The sequence below is a fragment of the Clarias gariepinus genome, chromosome 22, assembly GCF_024256425.1.
Source record: "Clarias gariepinus isolate MV-2021 ecotype Netherlands chromosome 22, CGAR_prim_01v2, whole genome shotgun sequence".
Taxonomy (NCBI): domain Eukaryota; kingdom Metazoa; phylum Chordata; class Actinopteri; order Siluriformes; family Clariidae; genus Clarias; species Clarias gariepinus.
Genome location: NC_071121.1, coordinates 14,057,343 through 14,073,948, shown reverse-complemented (window position 1 = coordinate 14,073,948; position 16,606 = coordinate 14,057,343). Strand labels below are relative to the sequence as shown.

Sequence of the window (16,606 nt, the reverse complement as noted above, 5' to 3'; positions counted from 1 at the left end):
TATTGAAAACTCAGGTAGACTTGTAGAAAATTCCAGTCCTGAACTATTGAACAGTCAAGTCCTCAGAGAAATAGCTGCCAACACCAGTCGAGGCCAGAACAATTTTCTAGGTAGAGAGAATCATCCCCAGACACCAGACGCATCCCAAAGAGACACACGGGGCATCCATGTGACGAGATCTTCAACCAGAAGCGGGGCACCAAGATGGGTCAGACAGGTCCGGAGGGCAGAGGGAGTCTGGTTCACTGGCAGCTCAGGAACAACATGTGTAGCTCGACAGAGAGAGAGGGAAGGAGAGAGAGAGAGGGAAGAGAAAGAGCAGGAGAGAGAGCAGAAGAGAAGAGATAACAGTTATACTTCATGCTTGGTTTGTGCTCTGACATGAACTGTCAACTATGGGACCTTATATAGACAGGTGTGTACCTTTCCAAATCATGTCAAGTCAACTTAATTTACCACAAGTGGACTCTAATTAAGCTGCAAAAACATCTCAGGGATGATCAGGGAAACAGGACGTGCCTGAGCTCAATTTTGAGCTTCATGGCAAAAGCTGTGAATACTGTACATGCACTTTCTCAATTTTTTTTATTTTTAATAAACTTGCAAAAATCTCAAGTTAACTTTTTTCATGTTGTCATTATGGGGTGTTGTGTGTAGGAGTCTGAGGAAAAAAAATAATTTAATCCATTTTAGAATGAGGTTGTGACATAACAAAATGTGGAAAAAGTGATGCGCTTTGAATTCTTTCCGGATGCACTGTACATAAAATCTTATCTTGGAATTTCCTTACTCAGAGCACACCGACAAAGTAAAAGTTTGTGTATTATTCTAAAACATGCATAAAGTTTCAATATTGTTTCAATAAAACAGTGATGTTTAAAAATATTGTTTTTGTCAGCATTGCAATATACATGGTCCATTCATGTATTGCAATATATTAACAAATATAAGCACTAGTTTCCTATATCTGGAAATTTATTATTTATTATATTGCATTATATTGTACAATATATCGCCATATTTTTTTTCCGTAAGGGCTTCTGTGGATGTTGGAGAGCCTGCACCTCTCCGTCATCGAGAACTTAAAGAAACAAAAACAGAAAGAGGAGGTACTATAGAGAAAGAGTTTCTCTAACCTAATGATATTAGGTGTGCGCGCATCATTTCTGTTGTAGTGCTTTGTGAGAGCTCATTGGTGTATTTGTATTACATGAGCTACACTAAACAGAATAAAGAACACCTGCAGACTTAATTAACATGGATTATCATGGTCATTGCTTTGTTTATTTAATTGCAAGCATGAGAGATTGACAATTGTCATATTACTGGACATGCCACTAAACTCATATAGGACTCAGTCTGTGTTACTTAGAAATTGGAAGGTGCAATCAGTTCTGTCCTGAAAACCCCAAACTTGTACGTTTCATAACATTAAACATTTCAAGTGTGAGATGTTCATTATTTAAAAAAATAAAATAAAATCATTTGTTGTTTACATAGCTCATAAAGTTGTTGCTGTTTTTATTATCATCTGACACAATATTCCTAGGAGGCCATCTATCAATTGTGTTATCCATAGTGATATTAATTACATTAATTTACAGAATAAATTGTAATCATACAGTATATGTAACTGAGTAATCCTTTTACAGTCTAAAACATAATTTTCACACACGCACACCGTTTCCATCATTTTATTTTAACACCCGCATCAAAGGCGTTTATTTTTAAGTACTTTGTTCATCCCTAACTCAGTTCACCCTAATGTTTCTTTACAGGATATGACCTACATTTTACTTTTATTTTGCAGCACCACGTTTTTGTTTAGTCCGCATTAAAACAGTACAGAATCCTTCCGGGGCTCTTATGCGCTCTTCGTCACAAATTCTTTAACACCCATGAGGCTTTGCGCTGGACGTAGGAACGCGCGTGCGCATGACGTACTAAATTTCAGCCGGGAAAAATCAAAGCAACGTTCAGCAAAACAACGTCCTGAAGCCCGGTAAAGTTAAATCAGAAACTAACAAACAAAATAATGTCTGTATTTATTAAGTAATAATTGAAACCAATTTAAACTACTAACAAAGGCTGTCAATGTTACTAGCTTGGAAGAGAGTTTAGTGGCGATATCATAACATCGCCGTAGACTCAACTCTCGCGATAACTACAGTCGTTACTTTATTTTGTCACGAATGTTTTAAGTTTTCAATCTTGTTTGTGTTGGTACTGTTCCTCCCAGACAACATGCAGAGAAGCAGTCGTCTAAAGCGTGAGCTGCAGATGTTGAGCACTGAGCCACCGCCTGGGGTTTCCTGCTGGCAGCTGGAGGACAGAGTGGAGGAGCTGCAGGCCCGTCAGTTCTCACCTCACATTTATTGCAGCACTAGTGTCTCTAGTTCCTCTGTCCCTGTGCAGTTTTTCTGTAGTACACTATTGACCAGATTAATATTTATTTTGCATGACAGATTCAACAAACTGTGTTGCACTGGTAAGAGTGCATCAGCCAGGGGATTCATCCACTCAAAGATAATTGAAATTACGCACTTCAAACAGCACACATAGCATCATGCCTGTGTTTCCCAGCTCTTCCCTATTTACTTACTGGACATCTAGTAAACACAGTGATGTACAGTACACTACTGGTTCAAAGTTTGGACACACCTTCCTAATTCTATGGCCGTTCCTGATATATATATATTCTTTCTACATTACAACTTTTTTTTTGGATAAATGCATCCAAAATATGCACTAATCTATTTTGAACAGTTGATATTAAGATGTGTCTACTTCTTAAGATCTAAATGAATTACTTCTCTGCAGAAGAGGTACAATTTGGTTTTGCTTTCCTGGGCAGGTCTTCATGAGGGCCCGTTTTATCCTGGTACTTGATGGCTTTTCCATTTTTACTTGACAATACTGTTTTTGCAGGATCTGTCCCCGGACAGCTGAACTCCCTGTCTTAAGATAACAAATAATTGTTGTTACTTAACTACCTAATGCCATTTGTGTTATTTCATATTGTTTGAAAGAATCTAGTGTTGTTCTAGAATGTAGAAATAGATCCCTTAAAAAAATTATAATTAGAAGCTGTGTTCTAACGTTTAGTACTTTATAGTGCATACTCCCTGAAAGGTAATTGCAGCATTTTGCAATGAACTATTTGATCATTGACATATTGTAATTTAGATTTTATTGTGATTGTGCAGCACTATTCTGTAACTTTTACAAGAGAGGGTAGCTATTTAGCATTCATTTTAGATGCATGAGGACAAGTAAGAATTAAGTAAGCCTGGTCATCACTGTGTTTAATAATACAGTACCATTAAATAGAATTAGGGGATAATGATAGAATGGTGGCATAATATTCTTGTAATTTTTCTATCTTCTTAATGTGATTACTATTGTAGGATTTACTATGTTCCTCTGTTTAAATAATGCAGTGCAGATGACAAAGTACAGTCAAGTAAATTTTTATGATTGCTGATTTTACTAAATCCTTCATGTTGTGCAGAAATCGTTGGGGGCGCCAACACTCCGTATGATGGTGGGCTGTTTACACTGGAGATAAAGATCCCTGACAGGTGAGTGTTTGTGATTTTTTATTTTTTGTGATAATGACATTAGATTTGTCATGTACTGAGTTCTCATAAGTACATAATCTTTTTGTTTGAAGGTATCCATTTGAACCTCCCAAAATGCGCTTCCTGACACCTATCTACCACCCCAATATTGATAATGCTGGCCGGATTTGTCTTGATGTGCTGAAATTGCCACCCAAAGTGAGTGTGTGATTAAAAAAAGGTTTTACTAATTTAATTTATTATTATTTTTTAAGATTTTCTTAATTTCTTAACAACTTATCTCAGGTCAGTTTTACTTTCCAGATAAGCTAACAAGCTTCGTTTAAACTCTTGTAATTTATTTACTAAAATATTTTCCTGAAAAACTTTCTAAATAAACAAGACATGTTAGATGAATAATCACTCAGAAGCCATGGCATTGGGCCACTGCTCAAATACGAATTTTAAAAATCCTGCCCAACAAGACAAATGCTGGGATAATATTTAAATAATATAATAATATTAATCTATTTATTTCAATTGTAATAGTTTTTTTAGCTGGTTGTACTGAATATCAAGACAACCTGATATACAGTACATGCTAAATTTGTGAGCTGCAAATTTCTAGGGAGCATGGAGGCCATCGCTGAACATCTCCACAGTGCTAAGCTCAGTACAGCTTCTTATGGCAGAGCCAAATCCAGATGACCCATTAATGGCAGATATTGTGAGTTTGGAGACTTACTTCTCCCCTTTTTTTTTTTTTACCCAGTTTTTTTTTTCTTTGTTAAAAATGTTTTTTTTTTTTTTTTTTTCAGTCGTCAGAATTTAAATACAACAAAGCATTGTATATGGAGAAGGCACAAAGATGGACGGCAAAATATGCAACACAAAAGAACAAGGTTAGTATTTATTTACTTAAACACACTTTTTGGTTTAAATAATATTAGAATAGACAATAAAAATAAGATTTGCTCTTTTGCTTAGTTAAAGAGACAGTTAAAACGTCTGTCTTATACAGCTCCAGAGTTAAAAGCCTAAACTCTGGCTGTCTCTCTACCAATAGGATATGGCTTAGCCTTGTGGCCATTGAAACTCGGAAGAAGAATAGCAATTTTGGGAAAAACGTCTGTTCAGTTCCTTTTTTGTAAGAACAAAGAAGTTTTGTCTAAACGGTGAGTTTTCTTTCCTGTACTTGTAGGGTCATGTGGAAGCAGAACAGAAGATTCCTGAAGACAGAAAAGATAAAACTGCACCAAAGAGAGAAGCACTTTCAGAAAAAGAGAATTCAGAACCCCCCAAGAGAGTGTGCATGTAAAGGTGTTAGTCTACTAGTTGTCTTAAGATCACTATTTGCGTTCATGTTTTATTTTCACATTAATAAAGTCTTTCAAACCATATTTACTCTGATAGTTGCAGTGGGTGTCCATAATAGAAATGAGTGTTGATAAATTTGGTTTAAAGGTGACACATTTTGTACAATAAGGATTTGCTTCACACACAAAATTGTGTTAAACATTGAAAATGTTTATTTTGAGGTAATATTCACATGTGATAACTTTCTGTAACGAAACAGTCCACCATATAAAAATATATATTAAAAAACAAAACCTAGAATGTATTCGAATGGCAAAAGACCAACTTCACACACAATTATGATAAACTCAGTCAGGTGATGGAAAAAACACTAAAACAAGGTTATTAGGGACAACTGGCATTTGTAATATCAGATTAAATTTAGGATTGATAATGTAATACATAAGGTAAAAAGTACAACCTGGTCTGCAATGAATCCAAATGTAATCGGTCATCACACTTATGTAAATAGTTTTGTTTGTTTTTTAAAATATTTTGGAATGAAGGTTTTGTTTTGTGTAACCACATGTGACTGTCAAATTACTTTTTTTTTTTTTTTTCTTTTTGTATGGCTAAACAAGCCTTTGTGGTAAAAATAAACAGAATGGTATCAGTGGGTAATTAACTTAACTATGCTGTGGCTAGTTGAAAGCAAATGGATTTAAGGAAAAAAGCGAGCTTTGGTTCACCTGTTGCTTGTATTTTTAGCCTATTAAGCCATTTTTCTTCAGGTCCGGCAGTTAGAGCTACAGCACAGCCAACAGTTAAGGATGCTCTGATAGATCAGTTATGCCTCTAAATGAAATCATATGCAATAACACTGTCCTGGTTTTCTGTCGAAAAGAAAAAACCTAATATTTTACAGATACATGACAATTTGTACAAAATAACACCATTTCAATAGTTTTAAATTCATTAGTTACTCTTATGATTTTGTGTTTATCTATTTCAGCAAACTAAACAGGTTAATATTGTCACAATATTGAGCAGGAATAAATAACTGAATTTAAAAGTCTTCGGTAGCCGTAACGATGTCTTCTTATTACCATTTGAGATAAATATACTAATGAAATATAACCTTAAATTAAGATAACCTTTGTGACAAATTTCTCTCTTAACTTACGCTTATTCTATTAATTTTTCTTAATTCAGATGACAATTCAAGGCAAAAAAAGACAGAAAAAGCATAATAGTTGCTATAGTTAGTCCTTTCCTCAATGCAAACTAGAACTGATTTAGATCCAGATAGATAAATGGTCATAGAGACGGTTTATGCCTGAAAGGACCTATGGCAAAGTTGAACTCATAAAAGAACACATTTGGGCTTCTTCTTGGGCTCTGGCGGCTCCAGCGCAGCGAGTATGGCTTCATCAAACACATTCTTTAGCCCTTTCTACAAATAAAAAAGAGGAAATAAACTGTTAGAAATTTCACTGTCTAATAAAGAACTGAAGAAGGTCAGAATAAAGCTTGCATTAGGGCTGTACAGCAAATCGTAGTGGTACGATATGAAAGTTTTGTTTCAGTGCTGATATCTTTATGAACGTTACTTCTTAAAGTAACTTATTACATTACAAAATTATTGTATTTAAAAAGTAATCAGTTACATTAACTAGTAAGTAACTAGTTAGAGTACTTTTCTATTGCAGAAAATGAAAACTTCTTTGTGCTCTCATGTATTCTCAGGCATGTTGTTTTAGTCAAGACCTTTAAAATTATTCTACCATCATCACTCAGTGATGTTTGGCCCATGATCTGTTAACTACTAATATTCCTATCTTACCTACGCGGTTTGGCGATGTGATTAGGTTTCCATCTTTCAGCGCGTCGGCCCTCGCAAAGTCGAACCGCATAGGTGAGATAGGGGTATAACAGCAGGAATAACAAAGGAGGACAGCCTTGTAGGACGACTTACACACACACACTAACGGATTGAGGATGACTGCTGTCTGGCTCAGGTAATTCATTACATGAATTGTCTAAATAACGGATTAAATAAAATCGATCTAACGATCTAACGCATTAAATTACTCGCTACATCAAAAAAGTAGTCCAAGTACCCTTTATTTATATTTATAACGCTTTATCTTGTTCATGAATTTAGCACTTCAATGCATTCTCTAAAAGGAAGGCACTAACTGCCAAAAAGTATGTTGAGTTATACACTAAATGCTGCATCGGTAAGCTATTGCATTGAGGCCTGTGGCAATGCTGACGCATTATTAAAGACCAGCCTACAGCTCATCTGTATTGTTGGATCAGGTGTTTCTCTTCTTCCTCAACAATACCCCCCTAGATTCTCTATTGGGTCTTAGGTCAGTTGACTTGGCTGGCTAATCAAGCACAGTAAAATCACGGACAGTTAGTGGTAGTTTTGCCACTCTGGGCAGGTGCTAAGTCCTGCTGCTAGAAAAAGCATTAAGTTAGTCAACAAGAAGATAAAACACAGTGAACCAACACCAGCAGATGACATGGCACCTCAAATGATCACAGACTGAAACCTCACACTGAACTTGGATTCTGCACCTATCGACTCTTCCTGCAGACTTTACATAACTACAGAATTTACTTTGGACGACTTAGCAATGGTCCCGTTTTTTTATTCTCCTTAGCCCAGGTAAGACCCTACTGACATTGTCTGTGGTTCAGAAGTGTCTAGGAATAGGACAGATGTAACCCCTTCCCTGAAGATGTCTATGCATATAGGCTCTTGATGCACTGACTCCAGCCTCACTCAACTATAAGCTGTAAGCAGTCATCAAATTTTATACTAAAAAGGCATGAAATATTTCACTTCACACATAATGACTCTAGAATATGTGTGACGTTCACTTTTTTTTTTTGGATGCAGTTGTACTTGTTCAGGGTTTTTCCCCATAAAATATGATCAAAACGTTTTGAAAAAGGACATGGAAATTATTTATCATACAGAATTGTTTCCCTTTTGACCCAAATGAAATATGTTCAAAATAATTATGTCTAATTTTGTACTTTTTGTGAGTATAATAGCTAAATAACGTCAAACAACTAACACCAGCCAAGGGTGACTAAATCACACTGCAGTTCCGGTGGAAAATTAAATACATTTTTAAGACGCCATTTAGTTTGGTAAAACTCACTTGTGTTAAAGCAGAACATTCTACGTATTTCACTGCTTTTAAATCCTTGGCAAGTTTCTCGGCAGTCTCTGGAGTTATAGGCTTCTGCTTGTTCTTGGCAAGCTTCTCAATGGTTGAGGGATCGTCTCGTAAGTCAATCTGAGTTCCAACCAAAAGGAATGGAGTCTTTGGACAGTGATGAGTAATCTCAGGCACCCACTGTATGCAAGAGGAAGAAAAGAAATGCTTAGAAACAATTTCTTTAATTATTATCAATATATTAAAATAAAATTTTGTATTTTGAAACCATGATTTTGTTTTTGCTGAAAGAAAACATACTTTTTCCTTGACATTTTCAAAGGATGATGGTGAAACTACAGAGAAACAAACTAAGAAGACATCAGTTTGGGGATAGCTGAGGGGTCGCAACCGATCATAGTCTTCCTGACCTGAAAAAAGAAAAGACATCTAGATTTTCAGTCTTTTGCTTTAGGTGCTCCTCTCTAACCTCTATGAAACTGTAACTGTAGAAATATAAATTTCTACATATATTACCTTTAATATGACCTTCTATTAGTTTTGAGCAGTTAATTGTTTTTAAAAAGTAAATCACAAGCAGGAAAAGAATATTGAGCCAAGTGGGATACACAAAGACAACACGATACCTGCAGTGTCAAATAATCCAAGAGTGTAAGGTTCGCCGCCAATCATTACAGTAACAGCATAGTTATCAAACACCTGAAAATGAAAAGAAAACCATTACATAAGAAACATTTTTTGTTTCATTTAGATGTTAAAGTTGTGGAAGTTTAATATTAGAATCTATAGATAATTACCTATTTGCGGGCACAAATACAATACTAGTAATACTACACAGAGAGGAGGAAGAAGAGGAGAAAACCGCTCACATACTTACTGTTGGTACGTACTCCGATGGGAACTTGTTTGTGGTGTATGAAATCAAGAGGCAGGTTTTACCCACAGCACCATCACCAACTACTACACATTTAATTGTCTGCATTGTTGCACTAGGTTATCTATAAAATTCAAATGAAGGAAAAAACAAACTTAATTTAGGATTAGGCTTAAATAACAAACTCATTCATAAGCTCATTCAATTGACATAAGACGTTGAAAACCATGAATTAAAAATAAGAGGCGACAACCACTAACCTAGAATACAGCATTATATCATTAAGACAGTGATGGAAAAAAAAACAGAAATTGGGGAAAAAACTGACTCCATGTGAGGCAGTGAAGTGTAATTCTCCTGGAGCAGTGGGAGTGATGGGGTGAAACACGATCTGTGTGAAAAGGGAGAACCCCATTGCTGAACTGAGGTCTGACATTTTGAGATGTGTCATATGTACTGTAAATGACACACCTTTGGGAGTTTAAACAAAAGTAAACTGTTAACGGATATCTAGGGCTGCACAATAGGATAAAAAAATTCACATTGTGAATATTTTGACACATGTTGCAATTGTGATTTACACACACACCATGTGCGATGGAATATTTAAATAAACAATTATCTGTTTAATTAAGGTCGATTTTCAGTCAGTCTATGATTCATTTTCCTCCATACAGTCCTGTTGATCACCGCTTCTTCTAGTTTATTTTAGTTTATGTTGGTATTTGATTTGCTTGTACAGTAGCAAGCCAGCCAGTTCCTGGGCAACCTTTTCTTTTACTTCCAGTACCCATTCTTGAGTCAATTGTTGCACATGACAGTCAAAATAGGATAATTTCTGCTTAGTGTTCTTGGCCTCCGGCAAGGTGTTTGGCTTGATACGCATCAAAACATCTTTGTTGATTTTTTTTTGTCAGGATGCGCAACAGTTTCTCCTAGCATCACACTTTAAAAATCTTTCTTTTGTCTGTCCTCTTGAGTCTTGCAACCATAGACACCTATGGGGAAGACCATTATGCTGACTAGCCAGACTTTAGGTGCAGTGCTGATATGCATTTTCAACTTTTCCAGATGACCTCATGCTCACCATTGCATTCTGTCCGATGGCAAGCCAGCACTTAATTTCAGCTGTATATAATTTACTCAACCTTAAACCAAAGGAATATAAAGTCTCTGTTTCTTCATTGTGGAATTTTATGCTGCATCTTATAGTCTGTCATTATCTTCGTTTTTTTCTTGACATTTAGGCATAACAGTCCCTCTGCTCTTTCAGGATGAGTTGCTCCATATCGTCTCAGCCCTTAGCTTGTAGGGTCGTATTGCCAGGAAAGACTTCTGATATTCCTAACTGTAATTTTCACTTTAAATTTGCTGTCTTCTGGTATTTCTTTTGACTCCTTCTGCAAACAGGTAGAAACGTGGTGGCGATAGAATGTAGCCCTGTCTTGTTCACTTTCCTAAGTTAAATTCATGCCGTATCACCATACTCCGTTCTCAGTGTGAGTTCTTGAACCACATAAAGCGATCTAATTAGTTGGACATGATGAGCAGGTGTTTCCATTTCTAGGAGGCGGAACCACAGTTTTTCAAGTTCAATATAATCGAAGGCCTTTCTATCATCGACGATGTGTATATGTTTTTTTTCTGATATTCTCATGTCTTTACCATGAGGCATCTGGGGTTGGCAATGTGATGTTTAGTGCCTGAAAATCAGCATGTACATCTGGCATTTCTCCACCAACGACTGTACTCAGGATTGTTGAATTATCTGCAGGAGGATCTTACTAGCGTGTGGTATAAAGGCGGTATTGCAATAATTACAGCAGCCTTTAGGCCAGCTTTTTTGGTATTGGGACAAACACTGGCCTTTTCCACTTCTTTGGCCACAGACATGTTTTTTTAGATGCATTAACAGTGTTAGTGCCGCAGTTGATACTCAACTCCTGGTGCCTTTGGGATGACTATGCAGAAATTAATAAACACATGATACAGGAAACAAGTTTCCCTCATGCAACTGCTTTTAGTGCCATTAAAAGCAAATACCAGTAGTAAAATTATGTGCATGAAGGCAGCTTATTTCCGGTTTCATGTGTCTTTTAGTTCCTGAAATCCCTCTTTCACAACATGGCCACCATGTCTTTGCTAAATAAACTGTGACAGAATCTGTGGTTTTCTTCTCTTTGACATTTTCTTTTTTGACATGGTGTCTGGCGGTTGCTTAGTAATTGTTGCCTTGCACCTCAAGGGTCAGGGTTCAATTCCTGCTTCGAGATCTGTGTGCATTGAGTTTGCATGCTCTTTCCGTGCTTTATAGGTTACTTCCAGGTTCTCCGGTTTCCTCCCACAGTCCAAAGATGTGCAGATAAGTTTAATTGGCGTTCCCAAATTGCGTGTAGTGTGGTAGTGTGTGATGGATTGGCACCCTGTGGGGGGATAGACCTCCCAGGACTGTGTATAAAGGATAAAGTGGTATAGACAATAAGTGAGTAAGATTAATTGTGCAGCACTGCTAACATCTTATAGGAAGTAGGGCAGACATACCCCTTGCATATAATTAGTGCTAAAGCTCTAAAGCTTTAAGAAAACTTAACTGAAGTATCAGCTAAAATAGGCAGCAATGGGCTCATTCTATAATTAACAGATGCAGTATGATTTATTTAAAAACAATTTTAAAAAATGGCTTCTTAAATTCATAAATTTGGTTAGATCACCACAGCTCTAACACAGGTAGCTCAGGGTTAGTCCACATGAAGCCGGTGCGTTCCCTATCCGATAATTTTTTTTTTCGTAAACACGGCATTGTTTTAAGAAATATCTGCATACACACGAAACCACTGAAAACGGTGTATTATATATGCCAGACCAGTATGGGGCGCTGTAATTCTGCCATAGAGATACACTATACAAGGAGAAGAAGACTTTGAGCATGCGCATAACCTTCGCGCTGTATATGAACCAAGGTGGTGTTGTCCATTATCGCTTGTTGCTCATAACAGTTGCATAGAAGCAATAGATTTTGCTGTAATAAGACTAGTAGGTTTTGTAGCAACACGAACACAATCATGTAGTCCGCCATTATTGTTGTTGCTGTTACGTGTGATGCAGCCAACACGTGATGTGATGACATCATCGTTTCACAAAATATACGGATTGGCCGTACACACGAAACCGCAAGGGTGTCGTTTTCAGATTTATCCACTTTGGGACCCGGTTTCAAAAAATAGCGGTTTCAGTTCTCCTAAAACGACAGATCCGTGTGGACGGAACGGCAATACGATAACAAATTTATATGTTTACAGCGAAACGCGTCTCCATGTGGACAGGCCCTCAGTTAAGTGCCTCTGAGAAAGGGCAGTGCACTAGGGACTGCAAGCAGATTGTTGCTTTTGGTGAGTGATGACGTCACAGCCCACATTTACAATACTCAGCTCACTTGCCCTTATTGTTTTAAAAGCATTGGTATGCACAGTATTTCCGACACGTGGTACAGCTCACACTACATGCCGAAACTGTTGTGGTAAACACCACGCCTGCTGTAAAAGCTAAATGCTGAATTTGTAATTTCTGTTTATTTATAAAACGTAAAGGGACGTGCAAGCTTGAGGTGGGTCTATTATTGTCTGTAAATGTCTGATTTCTCGTGATGCATATAGACAAAACCTCCTTCTTCAACACATTCCTGACTGTTTTTCATCCTCAAAACCTTCTACAAAGGGACAATAGAAAGTGTGCTGACCAGCTGACTCACTGTGGTCTTTGACCACAAGACCTCAGAGTGTATTGTGAGACCAATTGAAAGATCCCTAAGGTCTCTTTACCCACCACTGTTGCCTCGAACACCAAATGCTTAATCCGGAATCACAGGTGACCAATCCCACCTCTCTTAATAGCTCTTTATCCTCCTGATATATTGAAGGTGCGAGAGCATCTGTCTCACCACCACCAGAAGATTAAAACAGTTTTTGCTCCAAGGCAGTCAGAATACTACTCCCCCCCTCCCCCCCATGTTTATTTTTATGGTCTCGTTTCGCACTGTTGTCCATTTCTACTTGACGAATACTGCAGTCTTGTGTACTTTACCTGAATTGTTAAGTGTTGCACAGTCTTGTAGAATTTTTTTCCTATATGTACTTATTAGCAAGCCATTTTAGGCAGACTGTTACCATAGTAACATGGAATGCATTAAGACCATTATTTCCATGGTCATACTTGTCATTACCAATACTCACTATTAAAGATGTTCCCCTTGATTTTTTTCAGAGACATATTTTAAATTTGATTATTCCAGAGTACACAAACCACACACTACCACATGTAGGACTGGATACAGAACTTTGATACTTTTATGGCACTGACTGACGTGCTTTGATAACACTGAGGTTCGAAAAGTGCCCCGTCATTCATTACCAAATTTCGATAGCTAAGGAGTAAGTTTAATCATTATCAGAAAGCCAGTAAGCATGCAGCATGCTGCGTAAAAGGCCAAGAGACGGGGATCTTATGTGTTCTATTTTGAGAGGGTTGACTACAGTGTGCATCATATAACAGGTGTAAAAATGTCTGCGAGATCAAAAGTGCAGTTCTATGTTTTTCCATCCTTGATCCAACTTATACAAAAAGAACATCATTGTCCAGACAACACTATAAAATGAACAAAACACCTGGATTTAATTAAAGTTTTACAATCTACAGCAGCTGTCTTATAATACGAAGGTTTCCAACTCAATTCTGGCTTTTACAGACTTTTATTCATTGATGCTAACCGAGTGTGTTGCACATCAACGCTTACCAGATTGTGCCAGCCTACACTGACCCTTTTGACAACATTTTAATATCGAGCTCTTTCACAAAACTGATTGTTGTTGTTCTAAAACACTTTCAGCATGAACTGATGTTCACAAGCATTTCACATGCACAAACAGTGTGTGTGTGCAAGGAAGGGCAGGGCTATTCACAGGCAGGGCCTTGTGGTTGTGTGTTGGAGAAAGAGGTTGAGAAAATAATAATGAGAAAATAGAAAACTTATATGTTGAGGTCAGTGTTTATATTACCACCAACGATGACAATAATGACACCAATAACACAATAGCGTTGTATTACGCTTTTACCAATGGTCATTTAAAGAAAACTTGTACTGGGAAGGAAATGTGTTTTTTATAATGATTTTTTATATATCATTAAAAAAATCTCTAAAACCTGCCATATCGTATGTTTCTTTTTCTGCACACCAAGCCAACTGCTGTGTAGCGGAAATGCGCGTGTATAATGCCAGTGACTGCATATACCCACAACAGATGTATGGCTAACCAGAACTAGCCGTATGGCAAACTTCAAGGTAACTGCATGGCCATATGCCTAACCAGGAAAAAAGAATGTCTCATTTGTACTAAATACACTGTAACTTTAAAAGATACCAACCCGATTTAGATCAGTGGGACTGCAGAATCTTTATAAAAGCCTAAAATGCAGTTTTGCGCAGAATGTGGGTTGCAGAATTTGGCACTGTTGACTAACATCGTACACACTTTCCGAGTGACAAACTTCATGGTTAGTGTGCAGAACAGGAAAACGTAAAACGACGAAGACCTATGGTAACGCAATAGTTTGAGGTATGTACCTCAATTCTTATTTGTTTTAATTGACAGACTTGATGTACTGTGCGACTATTAAATGATCAAACGTTTACTCAAACCAAGACAGATTACTGACTGGTTAACGACTCCCATCACCAATTCGGCTTTTTAAACGGCTTCCACATTAGTGATGTGATGACACCGAAGCTCCAAAGCTTGTGTCAAGCAAAAGGGGCGCTTACAAATAAAGCCTCGCCTCGAGGCACGCGTCTCACGTTCCCCTGAGTCATGTGACCAATGACAACCGTTTGCCAGAATCACGTGACTGACTCATACTGCGCTCCATTCACATGGACGTCTCACTTCTCCGTCCAGTCAGCACACTGTGTACCTCGTAGCTCAATACTTAGAACAGCGATTATATGTGAATGGAGCCACAGAACAAGAGAAGGAGTTCCCCTATTTTGGGAACTAATTTCTCCCCATAGTGTAACTGCTGTTAAAGAAAATGCTAGAACGTAGTCACGGGCTCTCTCTCTCGGTTTTATTTTGTTCTTCATTTAATTTTCACAGATTCTGGGATTGTGATAACATTTTCTTTGCACAGTGGACTTCTAAAACATTATATAGACGCAGACGCGCGTCCATATTAACTGTGATGTTACGATCATTATGCTACATAAAATCTGTCCACTAGATGTCAGTACAACAAGCTCTTAAATGAAGCTTTATAAAAACGTACCTTTTGTTGAAACTATTGGCTGGGAAGGCTTGACACCTAAATGAGCTGTCATTACAATAGCACCACTTAGCACACTTTTGTGGGGACCATGGCTTAGTCCAGGAGAATATTATGTTATAATTAAAGGTTATTAGCACAAATAAGGTATCTGTGTGTAAAGATAGATTACTGCATTATTAATAAATTAAGAAGACCTGACCATGCCTGTGTGCCTTCCCTTGTCCTGTCAGGTTATGCAAGCCACAGCATGTACATGATGAAATCTGGGTTAATGGTGACCCAAGAGCTGAAATGAATTATACTACTTTTTAGGTACCCAGTCAGCAAACCACTCTTAGGGTTTATTAGTAAACTAAAGTACTATATTAATGCAGACGCACTCCTGACTACTGAAGCTGTTTTACAACAGACCTTGGTTAATTGAAGTGCCGAGACTTCCTAGTGAAGGTACTGCGCATGCGCACTTCAATTCTGCATCCCCATAAAAAAAATATATATATTTTTTTTTTAAAGCAGGAGAATTTTCTGATGTCATACACAAGCACGCGCGCGCATTTATATATATATATATATATATATATATATATATATATACACACACACACCCGTATGTGGTACAAAACTAACAAAGATTTATAATATAATAAAATGAATAAATTTGCTACTTGTAGATTGAGTCGATTTCTGATCAGAATAAAATAAAGAAGGCAATAACAAAATATGTAGGCATTTTATATAAATTGACGGTAAGGGAGAGCATTACGGGAAGTCAGGACGCAGGCCAAAATTGCTAAACCAGCTAAATGCGCGAACAAGCCGTTAAAGTTGGAAAAATGACCAGCTAATACAGTTATAAGGCTAGCCAGATTACCACGATCACGTTATTGTGACAGTTAACGTTATATAACCAACTTTACCTCAAAATTACCATCATCACTATTACTGTCTCTTAGCTTTAAACGGGTAACGTTATTTTCCACCAGCACTGAGCTTGTAAGCTAGCCTGATGCCAGGAACGTCTTCGCTAAACACTGACAAGTCTCAAATTCTGAAGAAAGTCAGTAATTAGATGTAGTATTATTTGTCCATTGTTAAGGAGCTCAATAGACGAATAAATTATTTAATCTCTTACCAAAGCTGTTTATGCGACGAGCTATAAAACAGAGAGGAAATAGAGAAACCAGCGTCCAGGAAATCTTTACGGTAGCCGCCCAAACACGCCACTTCCTTTTTACATAATAAAAGTCTGCAACGCACCCTTAGAAAATTAGCAAATACGCCTTAAGCAGTACTTTTACTACCAGTGGGGCATTCATACTACAACACCAGTTTAATGATGGTAGAGCATGTCAATAAAACAAATA

General features: G+C 37.3%; 2 protein-coding genes across 2 annotated transcripts; one reads left to right on the top strand and one right to left on the bottom strand.

Annotated features, from left to right (window-relative positions):
- The first annotated feature begins 1,869 nt into the window (after positions 1–1,869).
- On the top strand, positions 1,870–4,960 carry ube2t (ubiquitin-conjugating enzyme E2T (putative)). Its single transcript, XM_053481824.1, has 7 exons — positions 1,870–2,002; positions 2,240–2,353; positions 3,512–3,581; positions 3,674–3,779; positions 4,189–4,287; positions 4,379–4,462; positions 4,762–4,960. Exons 2-7 carry the CDS (start codon positions 2,245–2,247, stop codon positions 4,876–4,878), a joined length of 585 nt encoding a protein of 194 aa, XP_053337799.1. The 5' UTR covers positions 1,870–2,002; positions 2,240–2,244; the 3' UTR covers positions 4,879–4,960.
- Positions 4,961–5,066: 106 nt separating this feature from the next.
- cdc42l2 (cell division cycle 42 like 2) lies at positions 5,067–16,463 on the bottom strand. The gene is made up of 6 exons (XM_053481825.1): positions 16,375–16,463; positions 8,931–9,051; positions 8,680–8,752; positions 8,354–8,463; positions 8,036–8,233; positions 5,067–6,309 (listed from the first exon to the last, which is right to left on the bottom strand). Exons 2-6 carry the CDS (start codon positions 9,033–9,035, stop codon positions 6,220–6,222), a joined length of 576 nt encoding a protein of 191 aa, XP_053337800.1. The 5' UTR covers positions 9,036–9,051; positions 16,375–16,463; the 3' UTR covers positions 5,067–6,219.
- Between the last annotated feature and the right edge of the window lie 143 nt (positions 16,464–16,606).

Bases quoted from the DNA above. Each gene is read 5' to 3' on its own strand.
- cdc42l2 (XM_053481825.1), bottom strand. From the start codon at position 9,035: ATGCAGACAATTAAATGTGTAGTAGTTGGTGATGGTGCTGTGGGTAAA. The intron at 8,234-8,353 runs GTATGTTTTCTT...TCTTGCATACAG, and splicing joins TTGAAAATGTCAAGGAAAAA to TGGGTGCCTGAGATTACTCA. The intron at 6,310-8,035 runs GTGAGTTTTACC...TTTTATTTGTAG, and splicing joins AATGTTCTGCTTTAACACAA to AAAGGGCTAAAGAATGTGTT.
- ube2t (XM_053481824.1), top strand. From the start codon at position 2,245: ATGCAGAGAAGCAGTCGTCTAAAGCGTGAGCTGCAGATGTTGAGCACT. The intron at 3,780-4,188 runs GTGAGTGTGTGA...GCAAATTTCTAG, and splicing joins TGCTGAAATTGCCACCCAAA to GGAGCATGGAGGCCATCGCT. The intron at 4,288-4,378 runs GTGAGTTTGGAG...TTTTTTTTTCAG, and splicing joins ACCCATTAATGGCAGATATT to TCGTCAGAATTTAAATACAA.